The sequence below is a fragment of the Aspergillus foveolatus genome (genome assembly GCF_047715535.1).
Source record: "Aspergillus foveolatus strain CBS 279.81 unplaced genomic scaffold BDW70scaffold_10, whole genome shotgun sequence".
In the NCBI taxonomy this organism is placed as follows: domain Eukaryota; kingdom Fungi; phylum Ascomycota; class Eurotiomycetes; order Eurotiales; family Aspergillaceae; genus Aspergillus; species Aspergillus foveolatus.
This window is the reverse complement of record NW_027396074.1, coordinates 309,430-325,558: the sequence shown is the minus strand read 5'-3', so window position 1 is coordinate 325,558 and position 16,129 is coordinate 309,430. Positions and strand designations below refer to the sequence as shown.

The 16,129-nt window shown below is 49.1% G+C and overlaps 5 protein-coding genes across 5 annotated transcripts; all 5 read left to right on the top strand.

Moving 5' to 3' along the window:
- Positions 1-2,338: 2,338 nt before the first annotated feature.
- BDW70DRAFT_8426 (uncharacterized protein) lies at positions 2,339-3,480 on the top strand. Its single transcript, XM_073745009.1, has 3 exons — positions 2,339-2,745; positions 2,802-3,290; positions 3,360-3,480. Exons 1-2 carry the CDS (start codon positions 2,464-2,466, stop codon positions 3,213-3,215), a joined length of 696 nt encoding a protein of 231 aa, XP_073598468.1. The 5' UTR covers positions 2,339-2,463; the 3' UTR covers positions 3,216-3,290; positions 3,360-3,480.
- Positions 3,481-9,554: 6,074 nt separating this feature from the next.
- BDW70DRAFT_131276 (uncharacterized protein) lies at positions 9,555-10,483 on the top strand. The gene is made up of 3 exons (XM_073735959.1): positions 9,555-9,799; positions 9,855-10,158; positions 10,328-10,483. The coding sequence occupies exons 1-2, from the start codon at positions 9,707-9,709 to the stop codon at positions 10,002-10,004; spliced, it is 243 nt and encodes an 80-aa protein (XP_073598467.1). The 5' UTR covers positions 9,555-9,706; the 3' UTR covers positions 10,005-10,158; positions 10,328-10,483.
- On the top strand, positions 9,798-10,483 carry BDW70DRAFT_8178 (uncharacterized protein). The gene is made up of 3 exons (XM_073744927.1): positions 9,798-9,799; positions 9,886-10,158; positions 10,328-10,483. Exons 2-3 carry the CDS (start codon positions 10,009-10,011, stop codon positions 10,412-10,414), a joined length of 237 nt encoding a protein of 78 aa, XP_073598466.1. The 5' UTR covers positions 9,798-9,799; positions 9,886-10,008; the 3' UTR covers positions 10,415-10,483.
- A 539-nt stretch (positions 10,484-11,022) lies between these two features.
- BDW70DRAFT_131275 (uncharacterized protein) lies at positions 11,023-11,999 on the top strand. Its single transcript, XM_073735958.1, has 3 exons — positions 11,023-11,248; positions 11,305-11,649; positions 11,719-11,999. The coding sequence occupies exons 1-3, from the start codon at positions 11,049-11,051 to the stop codon at positions 11,915-11,917; spliced, it is 744 nt and encodes a 247-aa protein (XP_073598465.1). The 5' UTR covers positions 11,023-11,048; the 3' UTR covers positions 11,918-11,999.
- A 2,200-nt stretch (positions 12,000-14,199) lies between these two features.
- Positions 14,200-15,712, top strand: BDW70DRAFT_165744 (putative endo-polygalacturonase; the record flags this gene model as incomplete). Its single annotated transcript, XM_073741817.1, has 6 exons — positions 14,200-14,253; positions 14,357-14,862; positions 14,912-15,044; positions 15,084-15,127; positions 15,260-15,323; positions 15,377-15,712. 6 exons carry the CDS (start codon positions 14,200-14,202, stop codon positions 15,710-15,712), a joined length of 1,137 nt encoding a protein of 378 aa, XP_073598464.1.
- Between the last annotated feature and the right edge of the window lie 417 nt (positions 15,713-16,129).

Here is a 16,129-nt window from a genome sequence, read left to right as displayed (position 1 = left end):
GGTACAAGGGTATGTACGGTAGGGCTACGATGCCACAGCCGAGTTACCAGGCCTCGTTGTACAAATATTACAATAAACTTGCGAGTTGCAAATCACTGCAGAGTTATCCTGGCTGCCACTCACAAGCAATACATTGTTTGTGGGACGCAAACTTGATGCCTGCACTGCATGATTGTGAGTTCCAGATGCATGAGAATGCATGATGTTAAGGCCAGAGAAATTGGACGCTGCTGCCTAGCCTCTTGGCCAAGTGTAAAGAAGTTCAATAATGAAGTTTCAAGGGTCAGCTGGGGCCCTTGAAGTCTCTAGCACTTGCCTCCTCCAGAAGCACTGCACAGTGCACTCACCATAACTGTATTTTTCCAGAGCGCGGACCAAAGCGACCAGTCCAGCCAGACGGTCGACAGACCCCGGGGAGGTCTGGTCACTGGGACCTCAGCTTGCTGTCAGTGGTTGGGGGAGATGTCGCAAAAGGTTTACATAAACACGGAAATTCAGGGCTTCTTATTGGAAGGCCCCAGCACTAAAGATAGACCGGACCCCACTTCCCATCTCATTGGTGCTTTTGACATAAGGTACTTTTTTGACAGGACGGTTCGCGCGGGACGAGGGCCGGGGATAGGACGGACGATGCATGAAAAGTGAGCACTTTAGGCCTTTGAAGTTCAGATGAGCCTGAGACGGCACGGAGATGGTATGGATACCAATGGAGTCAAGTGGTGAATATTGGATATCCAAATCATGGTACTTTCTCTTCGGCTCGGCCCTACCTGCTCCCCAAATTGAGAATGGATCGAGGTTCGAGATTATTGGAGCTTGCAGTAATAGGAAGCTTACCGACGACCGTTAGTCCGTATGTACGGAGTACTAGGTACATATGTTATCCACTTCTTATATTAAAAACCATGCTTTGACCCTTCGACATCTTACCACACAGAAGCTACGCCGAGCTAGAATAATGCTAGCTGCTCCAGACGCAGAGCTAGAAGGCTTCGAGAAGAAAACGGCCTACTTTCCTGAAGAATTCCAGTTCCACCGTGGGCGTTGGAAGCTATCCAGTTCCACCTTTTTGATGAAGGGTCGGAGATATACCAGGCCGCTGTCACTACTGTAAGGTCCCGTTCCATTACTGGGTCCATCTCATATCGTCGCTGCGACTGTCGCGCAGGCCACAGCAAGTCATATTAGGCTCTCCATAATCATATGCTTCCGAATCCATGACTATGAAGCTAGAAGGCTTCCAGAAGGACACGGCGTGACATTTTTCATCCCCTAGCTCTAGCTTTACCTAGGATCTGGGCCGACATTATTGCTACCCACTCTTCTAATTGAAATGGTAGGCACTCCGAGGATACGTACCGATAGAGCCGACATCGAGCCATGCTCTGTACGACAACGGAGCTGGAAGCTCCATTACTGACGCTAGAAGGCTTCCAGAAGCAAATGGCGCCATCCTCTCTACATACCGTTAGCAAGCCGAACGGAGTCGAAGTAAGCAAGTCGATTACGTACTTGCCTTCCAGTTGGTGGCAATGTCGCACTACCTGCTTATTTCGACAGGTCGGTGACTGGGACTAGGGCCTTCAGAATCAGGCCAGGCTGCGCTTCTCAGACTCGAGCTCGAGACCTCGAACGTTTGATGCCTCCACTACAATGATGCGCCGGTGTATCGCCGAGATTTGTCCTTGTAGCCTTGTAGGGTAAAATAGACGAATGAATACCTAACAGCAACTACGGCAACTCGAGTAGTAGTGTCAATGTTCGGTTGCGAGAACCGAAGAGTGAGAGACGATTAATCATCGTCGACCTGAGCACTCAAGATTCACCGTCATTTCTTAGCGCCCAATGCCAAGAGGAAAACCGTTGTGGCACAGATGTTAGAGAATATGACCGGTCAGCAGAGTATCCTTGTCGTCGGGGTATGCATCAGACTGCAGTTTGCCTGGTCAGAGAACGATAAGTGATAGATAAGCGCCAACACTCAAAGGTAGGAGTAATGGCCTAGCTGGTTGATTGCGCGTATCTGACGACAGCAACGGTTATCTATCATGATAGGGATGGGAGAGCTCGACACTGACAGTCGCACCCGCGCTGAGGTGAAAATTGTCGCTCTACCGCAGGTACCGACGCCGTACCGCGATGATCGACGCCGTCAAGCCACCTTGCATGAATACGGTATGACAGGACGGCTCGTGCCCATCGTCAGCGTCTGATTTTCGAGTCCCGCGCGGTGTGGATGAGATGACATGACAGGTCACAGAATCTCCACCCACGGCAGATAAACTAACAAAAGAGGATATCGAACCTTTCCAAAAAAAAAAAAAAAAATGCAGTCGGCATCGCGCAATTCCGCGTGTAGCGATATTGGCGAGAGACTTTAGCCTTGAATGTTGGCATTTTTCTGGTGATCTGATACTGGTCGCGCGCACGAGGTTCCCTTCGGGCCAGTGATAGTACGCGAATATGACAGTTGCCTTCCCGCGCAAGTGGGCGCCCGAGACCCGCCGGATCCCTTACATCCGTTTCACTTTGCTTTGGACCTTTTCGACGCTCAGGATCAGGCCAGGGCTTCTTCTCCTCTTCTTCTTCTTCTTCATCCGGGATACCGGAACCCTCGTGTCCCCGTATCAACTGTCCTGTCGGATAGGGCCGCCGTCGCTCCGTCAAGGAAAGTTCTATGGGAGTGGGAGGCTTTTGACGACCCGGCATAATGGCGGATTACTGGGCGGGTTGCACTTGTTGCTGGTGTGACCGTCCGGCGAGCACGGGTCTGGGCGAAGGATTCTGATTGAAGATAACAGAAAAGAAAAAAAGACGTTACGAAATGCCGAGCAAGTCGCTGTATCATTCGATATCTGATACTGATCCTGAGAGAGCATTGCCAGACCTTCCCCGTCCTCCCGACGCCTCGTCCCTTCACAAATCAAGTAGAGAAGTCAAGATCAGACTTGCGGGTCTACAGAAAGGTTTCCAGGGCCCAATTCGAGAGTCTCATTATGTTTGTGAAGGATCGTGGCGGAGAAACCATCATGATGGGACCTGACCTGCATAATCACAGACAGCCGGGCGGAAGGATCCGACCGTACCAGAGATGCGATAATAAGGATCCGACGAGCTATCTGGGGCTACAGGAATTACGCGATATTGGGTCAAGGAGAGGACTATACGGGGAATGGGGACAGAGTGCGATGGTCTTACCGGTTGCCACCCAGTAAGTGCTTCGTAACTCACAAACTCTCATACGAGCCAAGCCGATAATTTGGTGGAGAGCAATGAGTCGTGATTTATTTGTGAGTAAAGTTAGAAATTGAAAGCGAGAAGCGAGCTCGGAATTGTCAATTGAGTTAACACTTGACCAGCTACAACAGTCTGAAACGCGCTATCGCCCTCATCTCCGCGCATCCACTGCATCCGCCGTCGACCACTCAGGTCACCCTGCAACAACCATCGAGACGACCGTCTGTCAATAGAGTCGGAATAGGCTTTGGATAGTGGCTTTGGAGCATTCCAAGAACCTTCCATTACCGCTGCTTTGGGTCTATCCTCCGTCACTATTACCATTTGATGTTCAGGCTCGTCATAGCCACCGACTCTCGGTGCTGCCGCTGGATTCCAAATCCTTGGCTCCGTTCAGGAACCCGCTTTTCAGGTTCCAGAATAACCCCGGCCCATCAAAATGGAACTTCAGTATTTCCCTGGTCGCGCCTATCTGAGTAGTCCAAGGTCCGTATCGTGTCGGCTAACAGTCTGAAGAGCCGGTGGCGCTAATAATAGCGTTCTAGTAGTGTCCTCACAATTCCGATATCCACTGCGTTGTATATGAATCGAAGTACGAGAGGTTGGGCAATGAGGGACGAAAATCACCTTCAAGTGATAGGCCCTCTGATTACTTAGTAGGTCGTTGCGGATACACAAGCTCAAGCCGGTCACGACTTGCATTCCTGGCTACCCTTGCTGGCTAGGATGAGACTTACTGGAAGCGGGATGGACGACCATCTCGATGCCAATCCTGGGGTAGACGATGAATCCTTAGCGGACCCGTGAACGTAACGTTCATTTGCCTATTAAGGAAGGTATAATGCAACCTCGTGGGCCTGAGGCAAGGAATGGATCGCCTCACCCCCGGAAGCTATTGGATTTGAACTCGAAGTTTCAACGCCTGGCCTCCCTCCTCGAACCGTCCTTTGGACGTCTGCAGAGGTCGATCGCAAAGCATGGGAATAGCCAAGGCGGCCAGATATCACACGTGCATCCCAGTTGGAGAAGGATTAACGGTGGAACTAGCCAGTGCGACCACACAAAAGACGCAGAGAGGCCCGTGGATTCCATTTAGTCCAGCCCTTCAGTAGCGCAGCGGTGGACTCGGTCCGAGGAACTAGCATGAGGGCTAAAACTGATGCTAGCCTCGTCTGGGCACAGGCCCCGCTTTTTACCAAGGCAATTATCTTGATCTAAGCTTTATGCGGCAAATTGTTGACCACTCGACCCGCGGTTCGAGCAGAGAAGAGTAAAGGTGGGACCCAGACTCATGGGTGCACTGAATGCATCCCCAAGGTCCCTCAGGCAAGCTCCAATAGGACGGGGAGGTGGAGTGACGACTGCGAGTCCAACTCTTCTTCCCGGAAGCGATTTGCGGTGATAGCGGCAATAGACCCGATGTGTACTCCGGCATCTCCAGGACTCCAGTCGGGAACTTCCGCTATAGGTCTGGAGAGACCACATATACGGACGAGCTGATAGCGACCATTGTACGCAATACGAAGCCAAAGATTGGCGGGCATCCGCAAAGTCCAAACCTCGACGAGACTACGAACCTTGTCAGTTACTATGGCGCCGCCACCGGTCGACTTTTTTGTGGCGTGATAGGACTAGATGAAACGAAGTTGCAAGACATTCCGAGTTGACAGCTGTCTCTAATTGTCGGACGCTCAGTGTTTCTTTCGATTTCCTCTCGTCGACAGCCTGTGTCGATGGCAATTCAAGTGCGGTGAGTCTTTGCTTTTTCCTTTCCTCTAGCAGGCCAACACCGGATGCTACCAGACTGGGCGATAACGAATTCTGCAGTGTCAATTAACACCTCACTGGACCCAGGGCTCTGGTGACCATGAAACTCTATCTTCCACTGAAGAGCTCTAGCGATTCAGGCACGCAAGTGACCCCACTCCAGATCGCAATTTGCCATGCTCTCAGGAGCGACGGAGACAGGCCCTATCCAATCGCAAAATTTACTACTGTACAGCTACTCCGCTTATCACAAGGCGAATTCGAGATGAAAGAATCCGGGAGGTTCCATTCGCATGTCTTCAACAACGTGGGCCCTGAGCCAGCGTGTCTATGCCCGTCGCACGGAGCAGCGCAGTGACGCAGTCCCTGTCGGATTCTGCACGGGCATGAGGAACTCACGCAAGTCAAACTATGGACCACGATCGACGACGGACGGACCATTGTCCAGCTTCAGATCCTCAATTTGCGCCTGTGATGATCGACCGATGTGACTGCGTTGTCACGGTCTCCGGCTCGTCTGGAACTCGGGAAATCATCATATGAGAGCGAAACGTGGAGGTAAAATACTTCGCCTGGAGTGCCTTCTTTAGGCAGGGTGCCTGCATGCTACGAGTCAGTACAGTAACGCTGGAGTTGTAGCTAGGATTTTGTGGCTTCGTCAAGTTGAGCGAACGAAATCAAGGATAGACCCAAACGATGACCGGGAGAGTTTTACCGCAACCATGGTACACTCTCACCGGCCGAGCCCTAGAGCGCTACGGCGCTTCCTGAAACAGTGACAGATGCCCGTGATTCGTCACGGACACGCAGGCCCTGGTAGCTGGCACGAGCCCACGGCGCATTTTCTCGCTAAGGATTAATGGAGCACTTCGCGGAACTATACTCTTTAGTAGAAATGACCTAATTTTCTTCTATGTACGTGATTTGGTCGTCAAAGACTTCGAGTTATATTGAGGAGCTTGATGTTGAAAATAAATATATTCATACATACGTATATCTATATATATATATCTGAAGCCGTCATCCCTTGGTGAGCAAGTACCTACCAAGCAGCTATAGAGTTAGCCGTAATACATATAGTCAGGTCTGTCAAAGTAAAAGAATATTGTAGAGGATGTCCCATTGATCTAATCAACGTACATCATCATGTATCAAAGGCTCATACTGTCCTAGACAAGTGATGTACCGCACTGCTCTGCATGCCTCAACCACGAGGATACCCGTACCCATTTTCCACACAGGACAGGACACTTTGCATCGCGGGCCTCGATAATAGTCTCTCTACCCCAGTATTTTGTCCAGAGAGTGTTGATTTCTTCAGCTCCCGGTATTCTGTGGTTACCATTCAGGGGATTCCAGCCGAGACTGCCCGGGAGGTCTCATATAGGCCTCGTGTGTCCATCGACAGACCCGTGTCCGCGAAACTTGACTTTGGGAGAAGGAAAAGTGACCTGACTTAATATATGAAGACTTTGTCTTTTTCTCTATCCGGGATCTTAAACTCGGTAGGAGACGACAGAGAAGTTGCAAACGCATTGCAACCATTGCATCGTGGTCTTAGTTAAGACCATGAAGCAGTTGCAATCGCATCATGTCGCGATTAACTCACCTCTGCACAGTATACAAAGTTTACCTAATTGGTTTCAATGCCCTGCCCGAATGGTGATCTCGCTGATAAGGCATATAGCGCCCTGTAGGTACCTACCCATGCGAAGGAAAAAGGAGCATTACAACCGCACGAACAACATATCTATCAACCAGTGCAACTATACTCACCCGTCCTGCAGCAATGCAGACGGATGACTTAGCTTTCGTGTCATCGCAAGTTATTACATAGACAGATACCCGATCTGACGGCTGATGCAGGTGCGTTGCGGAGGATAGCTTGAAAGGTAATAACTCAGATTCATCTGTCTCATTTCGCTTCTTTTCCGCATGCTTGACTTCAAATGAACAGCCAAGCTCTATTAAATGTCTGTAGAATATCTATACCTCTAATAAGATACCAGTGTATAGAGTCGAACTTCGGCTTCTTGCAGAACCATAACGATGTGGTGGCTGGCCATCACTGGACCAACGTGAGTCTCTTTCGCCTCCTCGCCGTCTTGCTTTTGTTCTTGTTCCTCCCAGGTTTGTGTGGGAAAGAACTTGGGCGCAGTTTAATTGATATCAGAAGCGAAGCCAGAGGAGGTAGGGTTAGTTATAATGCAGCCTGATGTGGCGGCTGCATCCCAAAGAGATCTCTCGCGTGTCCCTCCCGAGTCGCCGTTAGAAGTAGTCGACCTCGTCCGACAGCAAGCGACAATCGTCGCGGTGACCCACGGTGATAGACCGGTATGACTTGCTAGCTGTGTAAGATGTGGCATTCCGCATGACAACCATGGACTACGCGGGCTTCGGTTGAATGCCTGGAATTTTATAGTCTGAACAAGAACACGATCGATGACAGTCGTCGAGATTTGAGCCGTGATCAAAGAAGGCCGGTCAGTCCATGGGAGAAGTGTTCAGTCGCTTCTGATAGGCAGGACGTAGATGCTTGCGTCCTGCTACTGACCAAAGCAATGGTCGTGCATTAAGCTCCATCAACATGCAGAGGACCGATCCCATTGACCACTGACTCCCCAGGGACAGTGACGTCTCGTCTGGACACGGATGTTAGACTTCCATGATGTAGCTGTTCGTCTCAGCCAGACGGAAGGACAGTCCTATAACTTACAAATGCGCCCTATCAAACCCGATAAAGAGCTTTCGAGTCCTGCGAACTTGGTAATAAGTACAGTACTGTCCCAGACGCCACTCCATGTTACTTAGTCGGCCTTCGTCACAAAAGGATTGATGTCTCCAAGACGCCTGTCATGGCGCCCAAGAGCCACCGAGAAACAACCATCAAGTCAGCACGCTGCCTAACTATCGCGCGATCCGTTGCGAGACTGACGAGAGACAAGGCGACCGACAAGGGGAAGGAGAAGGAATCTTGAGCAGAGAGTCCCCGGCTCGTCTTCTGGGCTATATCGCCAAGATCTTGCGCAGGATCAGGATTTACTCTGCAGAGATTTTCTCGTGGATAGATTTCTCCGGGTCGTTTTCAAACCCGGCCGCATGATCAACCTTGTACAGAGCCAGAAACCTGGAGATATTGAGCGCAGGAGACCGAATATGCTCAGGAGCTTGAAATATCACAGCAATGGCCTCTGGCATCACCAACCACATTAAAGGCTATTTACACTCACAATGAGGAACAACTGCATCTCCCTGATACTGTTGTTCAGCATGCACTACAACAGATATGAACTTGGCTTAAGGACTGATGTTACTTTTTGTTCTTAATCTGCATTTTGTGCCACCTATAATGTGAGCCGCGTTTGCCTTTTTTTTCCTTTCTTTTCTTTTATATTTTCTTTTCTTCTTCTTTTCTTCTTCTTCCCCTCTGCACTTTTCTTTTTCTTTTTACTTTCTCTTTCTTTCTTTCTTTTCTTTTCTTTTTTTTTTTTCACACGGCTCTTGCGCAGCCATGTACCTTGTAATAGCAATGCTGTAGTTTGGTCGCAAAATCTGGTCTTAAACCTATTTCCGCTGGTTGTACTGAAGTTCAGTATCTGGCCAGGCTGTCGGCTTTCAATTTGCTCGAATACGACCACGTCAGAAAGTTTACGGAGCCAACAGTAGAGGCCCATCTCCCAGGCTCCTGCGGCCGTCGAATAAATACCAGAATCACCACCTCAAAATCCTTGGGTCTATCTGCTTCATCCACCTCTAACACTGCTAGCAAATGATATGTGGCCTTGCAATCTCTGTTGCTGGGTGGAGTGACATGCTTCTTCTAGATGCCGCGGTGATCCTGGAGGGCTGACCAGGATTCCTGCTTCGTAGCGTATTTGAATTCCAACGTGCCTTGACAATAATCCCGTCTTTGATATTCGGAAGGGAGATTACAGGTTAACGGAATGTATGCGCCCAAGAGGCGCAAAAGCTCTACAGCTCTTCCTTGTCTGGAGCATAGAACGACCTAGCCACGGCATATCATACGAAGCGGTGCAACTATACCGGCAGTGATATCTCGGTGCGATTACGTGCTTCAGTGCTTAGTCCTGGCTTTTAATTGGATGGAGGTTATATATTAAGGCCGAGGGTTGCGTAAGATAGCATATATTCTAGAAACCATTGGGGCTTTAGAGTCCACGCACGCCATTCGGTGCCCGAGATTTGCGTAGCCTACGAGAGCTCTATTCGCCAGCCGTGATGAGAGTAAACGAATGCGGTGATCACACCCAAGGAGTCCTAAATTATATCTAAAGTTCTTGTGTAAAAGTGAAGATGAACTGGCTTCTTCCGCCGAAAGTTTTTCACTGCCGATTCGTCTCACCTCAGTGTCACCCGACCCTTATTAGTATTTTTTACCTGAATAGTTCCATTAGGACTGACGCGGAGGTGGGATGACATAGTTCTACGTGCCCCATACTGGAATAATCCCGCAATAATGGCCTCTAAATATCAACCAAGCTGATAGATCGCGCAATCAGGGTATGCAACCACCTCGTCTAGAGTCTCACCGGGACTGTCTTGGCTGAGTTTCGGCATCTTTTTAGATCGCTGGCTCAGATGCTGAGCCTTCACTTGTATTACGTGCAAGCAATCAACATGCGCGCTATAACGACTATGTTGGGCTAGGGCATGGTTCACAGTGAAAGAAATCCTAGGACACATGCTATGCTCGCCGATCAAGCGCGATCGACGCATTCTCATCAGTTCCTGGGCTCTCATTTTGGATTGTTGGTTTTCCCTTAATTCGATGAAGGTACTACTCTCTCCTGTCAATCTCAAGGGTTTTTGCTCTTTGCTGACCATTCGAGACTGGTGGAACCGGTGAATCTTTCTCGACAGGCTTCAGCTCTGGTCTCGCCAACGGCACCTCGATGGCAATCATTATGCGGTACATAGAGCAGAAAGGAGTAAAGAGGGGTGTAAGATCCGATCCGAAAAGGGCACCGACTCTACAATAACATTATGAATATATCAATATATTGTACGACGTTTACTACATTTGTTACTGCTACGCAATGGACTCGCCTAGCCTATAATTTAATTAATGCTTTAACATCTCCTTGCACGCAATATCTGATATGTCCTATCGCAAACACCTGGATGAACAACAAGGTCGGTCTTACTTCAGTACTAGCGTCACATCCGCATTTCATGATTATACATTCTCTCAGCTTGTCAAGCACTGGCAGACGACTCTCACTATTGTGTTTCACACTTCCTGGACTGGCTGAGCGGTCGACACTCAGTTGGAGCGCTCAGAGCTGACACTGGGAATCTATAGGACAAATGCTGGCTATTTCGGCCATGGGGGCCTTGTTTCGTTTCGCTACGGCTGGGGTATCCAGGGGAAGGACAGCAAGCGACATGAGCTGAGTGTTAGGTTATCTGTCATTATATCTCCTGTTCTGTTCCACTTTATCGGCCTAGGACATATCCCTGGGGATGTTTACTGTAGATATCAGTAAGACGTTATTTAGACTGAACCCACGGTTGACGACCTCATTGCCGAATCATTAGCAGTGGATCTACGATATAACTTGGGGTCCTCGAAAAATCATCGATTCTGGCCTATCTACAAACTAATGGCCTATTCAAAGGGTTTTGTGGCGATTTGGTAATCGGGAGTCCAGATTGTTGAGCATTGACAACGGTCTTATTGAAGGCGACTTGCTTGAACCCCAATTATAAGGCCTTCATTGCTTCATAACCCTGGGTATTCCCAGAGGTTTACAGGTTCCGGACGGGAACATTAACCACCTCGATTTCTGGAAGATACAAATAAATTAAACTATATAAAAGAGAAAAGAACAAGACGGTCTTCTCTTTTCTCTCCAGTGGCGACTGGTCAGTTATCTTGGCACTCGTCAGCCGTCATTATGATGCCAGGAGGGAAACTATAGTATATCCGCGCCTTTTGTCCTCTAATCTCAACAATTCATACTAACTGTTAACTGCTTTGGCTCGTTTAGATTGGGTCTTTGCCTCTGTTTTGGGCTAGCAACATGTCTGACTTTTGGCTAACCGACCATATCCGACATCTCGTGGTGCAACCCGCAGATGCCCGCCTAAACCCACCAGAAGCCTATCTGTTCGTGCAGGATGGACTCATTATATCCTGTGGGGTATTATATGCCCTTACCTATGTGTTCTGTATGATGCGCGCTGTTAAAGATCGGGTTTTGCCTGGCTCAATCAAATACCTGTACGCTTGTTATCTCTGAGTTTTGTGTACCGTGGATGACTGATCGCTTAATTTAGGTCTCTGACATTAGCGTACGAATTATACTACGCCTTTGCGACTACCTCAACCCGAACCGAGAGGATCTGTTTCCTAGTATGGTTCCAGCTCGACCTCATCTTCGTCGGGCTTGCTCTTTGGCGCGTTTACGGCCGCGATCAATGGCGACGGGTTGCTGGGGAGATGGTCGTCTATTTCGTAACGGCGTGTGGACTGTTCAGGTATCTGGGCTATATCTACCCCGATGACCGCGAGCAAGTCACGGCATATTGGACAGGGATACTCTTACAGCTCCCGGTTGGTTGGGTCTACGTGTATCGGCTGTTGAAGGATCGTTCTATCCTGGGTCATTCTCTTGAGATCTGGTAGGTGGTTTTAAATCCCAGTTCTAAACCCTTACCGTCTGGTCCTGATATGGCTAACCGTTGTCGCAGGCTCGCGCGCTATCTAGGCTGTTTCACAGCTTACGGTGTCTTCAGCTGGCGTTATCTAAACGTCCCTCAGAATTGGGAGTATGTCGGATCGTTTTGGAGCATCGCGATTATTGTGGCAACTCTTCTCCCGGAGACAGTGTATCCCTTCTTATACATCTGGGTCTTCAGTGGGAGCAAATCTAAAGTTAAACGGGGGTAGGGCTTTTCCAAGTTATGTTCGTCGGGGCTTGGAGGTGTTGCTGCTTTAAAGAATTTGAAGGGCGATATCTAGTAGAATCTTGCATTGAATAGAGCAATGAGTATATTCAGAGGCCATAACGGTCAAATATGGCTCTTCGTCTCCCACGTTCAGAAGAACTAACGGTTTGGCCCTATTGCTAAATAAGGCCGCACTGATATGCTCAGGCTGCCTTAGTTTAGAAGACAACGAGCATTGTACATGAATCAGTAACTCTGTTCCTTGAACTACCAAAGGTTAACCTATATAAGCAATTCGATACCAATGCAGCAAGCAGTATAGAAGAGCCACCAGTGATGCAATGAGATATTGGTAGGAGACTGTCGATACTGTTAAAGCTTAGGAGAATTTTCTACGAACAAAATGAGGCCATGAGATTACCAGATATCACCAGTCCGAATTATTTGGACAATGGCTCTTGCATCTAATATTCACCTATAACGAAGATGGTAAGCAAAAAAGTAATCAATCACCTTCAGGAGTGATCAACTACTCTTCCAGATTGTAGCCTGCAAAAGTCTAAAAGTCTCTAAATCCAACTCCAGCCACCTACTGGTCTGCATCCTGGTGGATGTTCGGAGCACCTCTAGCGGATCCATGCAATCTTGTCTACTAGAAAGTCATATCAAGGCGAATATTTGGCATTCCCAGCATATTGAAGTGTGATACAAGCCCCAAGCATTCCCAGAGCGGATACTGGAGGGTGGGCGATATGGCCGTTTGACTCTGTGTCCCGACAGGAGTACCTCTCTTACAATCTCCCCACACCAAAGGCGACGCCACCGTATAACCTAGGTAGTTCTGGGGTCGCAGCCAGAACCACGGCGAACCGTTTCAGTGGCTGAGGGGCTGTAGTCTGCGTCTGCGTGCGCAACGAGCTTCTTACCCCCGTCAGCTGGGCCCGGTCCTGAGGGAGAACAGGTGCAGAATGCGCTTGAATTGATATTTAATGAGCAGAAGGCGGGGGAGATAATCACCGCTCCGGAGGGGCCAGCGTTGAGAAGGGCATAGAGAGAACTTATAGAGGATTCCAGAATTTCATTTCCCAGTATAGATGTTGTGACTTCAGATTTTCGAATAAAAAGGGCATAAGTGTTGGATTGTTTGACGTTCAATATACCCTGATTCGCAGCACATCGGCCCTCCAGGTATAGATAGAAGAGGCGGAAAATAAAGTCATTTTGGCCAGGGAGGGAAATTCGACACGCTGGTCCGGGAACTTTTCCGGTCGTGGGGTTAAATGGGCATTGACTGAAGAGCTCGGTACTGACAGACTTGCGTAGGCTCAATGTAGGATGGTGGATGCCCCTCAGGGTTCGTTCTTAATTAACCGACAGTCAATCGCGGTAAAAAAAAAATACATCAACAAGGGACGCTCGATTTCCCAAACAGATCGAATGGTCTCTTTGACAGTACCTGGGCTAGCCCTACTGACAGACTTACATTCTCGCAAATTATGGTCACTACAAGAGGTTTAGCCTAGGACATCCATGTTAGGGCACGTCCTCGATCTATCCCGGGTTCGCTTGTAACAGCCCGACTGATTGACCCAATCAGGAATATCATGATCCAGTTAGGCTTCGTAATCAACTGTACCTGGCCCCCATCGTGTGATTGGCCTTCTCGAAGTTGGAAACTGAGGTTCCCCAGTGGAGGTCATCTCGGATTCACTGATATAAGAATAAGAAACAGTCCCAAACACGGTGAAAGGTATCATATCTTATTCCACTAGAAGGACAGCCGCGTCTAAATGAAAAGAACGACCGTATCTGTAACCATAGGGCCCGTAGAGAGCTCTCCCTGCCCCCCCGTAACGGTCAGCTACGGACTAGAAGAGATACTTGAACGCCATACTGCTTATCCGGTGAAGTTGCTGAGAGCAGATTAGAACGAACGAGAACGAGAAAACTGCGTCTCCTGAAGCCTTGACAGCAATACTGGAGTAAACAAGGATAGTACAGCAGTGGTAAAATCAGTGCGCGGGAAAGCTACCGGATGGGGTCTGGTTAAATAGGTCATCCTGACCGAGATTCTGCAGTGCGAGAGGCCGTCGGTTATATCTGGAAGCCATCGCGGAACAACCACCGGACCTGGTCCGAGAAACAGCCAGATCTGGGAATGTCGCATCTTAATAAAAAGGGCTTAAAAATGTTTCAGGCTCTCCGGACCGTGAACAGTATAAAGTCTGCGTACTGATAAACCGCGTCACCTTTTGATGTTTGATGGAAGTGGTCTGTTCAACCATGTTCCCACCTCAGACGGTGCTAAGAGGGCTTGTTATTCGGCCTGTTGGCCCTGTGTGCTACGATCATACCTACAAATGCTGCTCCCAATGCCAATCTAAGCCGTCTTGAGATCTTTTCATAACCAGAGGAAGTCGCCAGATCATATGCCTACCAGGTTAGTGTGCGGTCATGGGACAAACACGCCAACAGCGACTGGCAATCGCTCGATCTATTCCAGGCCAACGTGAAAGAAGTCAAAGAAACAACAGGAAATACTGTCTCTTATAATACATCGGTTGGCATCTTCGATTTCAGCGGCCCCATCGAACTGTCGATCGAGCCGTCTCAGGTCTCGTTTCCCTCCATAGACGCAGTACGGGCCTACCCACTCTCTTACGGTCTGCAAGCAGACGTCCGTGGCCGCAATATCATGCTGAATCTTACGGAGCCGGCGAACCTGGTGGTCGAGGTCAACGGAGATGTTTTCAATGTCTTGCATCTATTCCTAGACAAGACCGGAAATAATAACATCTCCGAGGACCAAGCCAGGCAAGACTCATCGGTTATTTACTATGGAACCGGTTATCACGAGCCCGATGGCACAGTCAACGTCACTTCCGGTCAGACAGTATATCTTGCATCCGGATCCGTAGTCCAGGGCGGCTTCAACTTTCAAAACACGTCGAACGCGGCCATATTTTGGGCGTGGGGTGCTCTACAAGAGCCCTAGCGATGCCGTCACTATCAGCCTCTCCGAGAGCATTCGCGTAGGGGGAATCACGGTGCTGAACCCGGGCCACTACTCTGTGATGATGGGATCCAGTCGCGATGTCGTCGTCTCTGGCCTGAGATCGATCAGCGCGGTGCAGTGAGGGGACGGCATGGATGTTTTTTGCTGTCAGGATGTGGTGCTGGAGAACCTCTTCATGCGCAACTCGGATGCTGCGTAGCCATGTACCAGCACCGGTGGGACTATTACGGAGACTCGAGGAATATCACTCTCCGCGATTCGTCTCTATGGGCTGATGTGGCTCATCCCCTGCATATCGGTCTCCATGGGAATACCGTCAGCCGTCAGCCCAGAACTGATGCAGGGCGTCACTATCTCGAAGATTGATATCCTTGATCACCGGGAGTCACAGGTCGATTAACAGGGTTGGCTAGCTATCAACTGTGGCGACGAAAACCTGATCAGGATATACTTTTTGAAGATATCCGCGTCAAAGACTTTCGGCTTGGTATGCTTCTCAGCTTCAAGATGCTCTACAACCAAAAATATAATCTAGGGCCCGGACGAGGTATTCAAAACGTGATTGCCAGGAACCTATCGTACAATGGGGTGGGAGGGAACACTCCGGCCATAGCTGGGTATAATGAAAACCGGAGCATCCAGTTTGTCGACTTTCAGGGGTTGGAGATCAATGGCGAGCATATTTGGGATGGTATGCAAAAGCCCGGCTGGTATTCCATATCTGATTTTGTTCCGGTGTATATCGGTAGCCATGTAGCAAACCTGGCATGGTCAGCCTAAATGGAACATATTATTGCCCCTAAATCAGCAGGTAAAGGACCAGGAACCGAAGCCGTGTGAGAGTTCATACCCAATGGATATCGGTTGAACTAGACTAAATAGGTGAGAGCAACTGTTGCTACCATACGGATTTAGGGGGGTTCTGCAATGATCCCTTTTGCAATGTGTGGTCTGATTTACCAAAATTAAAGGTATACAGGAGATTCTATGTATGGCTGCAGCACACCACGCGATGGAAGTCTTGGCTTCTGGATTATCGTGCCATAGATCACCTTTGTGAGCCAGCTTCTGGAAGCCCAAGAATTGACAACAGGCTGAAAGAAAAGAGACTATAGAGTACAGTTTCGGTGGTGGCTCTTAAGGCGATCTACGTATGGGGCAGCTGTGAGCATAAGTATAACCGAAGCTGTAAAAACC

Excerpts from the sequence above, each read along its gene's own strand:
- BDW70DRAFT_8426 (XM_073745009.1), top strand. The coding sequence starts at position 2,464 with ATGACAGTTGCCTTCCCGCGCAAGTGGGCGCCCGAGACCCGCCGGATC. Across the intron at positions 2,746-2,801 it reads GCGGGTTGCACTTGTTGCTG|AAAAGAAAAAAAGACGTTAC; the intron begins GTGTGACCGTCC and ends TGAAGATAACAG.
- BDW70DRAFT_131276 (XM_073735959.1), top strand. The coding sequence starts at position 9,707 with ATGCTATGCTCGCCGATCAAGCGCGATCGACGCATTCTCATCAGTTCC. Across the intron at positions 9,800-9,854 it reads TTTCCCTTAATTCGATGAAG|ACTGGTGGAACCGGTGAATC; the intron begins GTACTACTCTCT and ends TGACCATTCGAG.
- BDW70DRAFT_8178 (XM_073744927.1), top strand. The coding sequence starts at position 10,009 with ATGAATATATCAATATATTGTACGACGTTTACTACATTTGTTACTGCT. Across the intron at positions 10,159-10,327 it reads ACACCTGGATGAACAACAAG|GACAAATGCTGGCTATTTCG; the intron begins GTCGGTCTTACT and ends GGGAATCTATAG.
- BDW70DRAFT_131275 (XM_073735958.1), top strand. The coding sequence starts at position 11,049 with ATGTCTGACTTTTGGCTAACCGACCATATCCGACATCTCGTGGTGCAA. Across the intron at positions 11,249-11,304 it reads CCTGGCTCAATCAAATACCT|GTCTCTGACATTAGCGTACG; the intron begins GTACGCTTGTTA and ends CGCTTAATTTAG. Across the intron at positions 11,650-11,718 it reads GGTCATTCTCTTGAGATCTG|GCTCGCGCGCTATCTAGGCT; the intron begins GTAGGTGGTTTT and ends CCGTTGTCGCAG.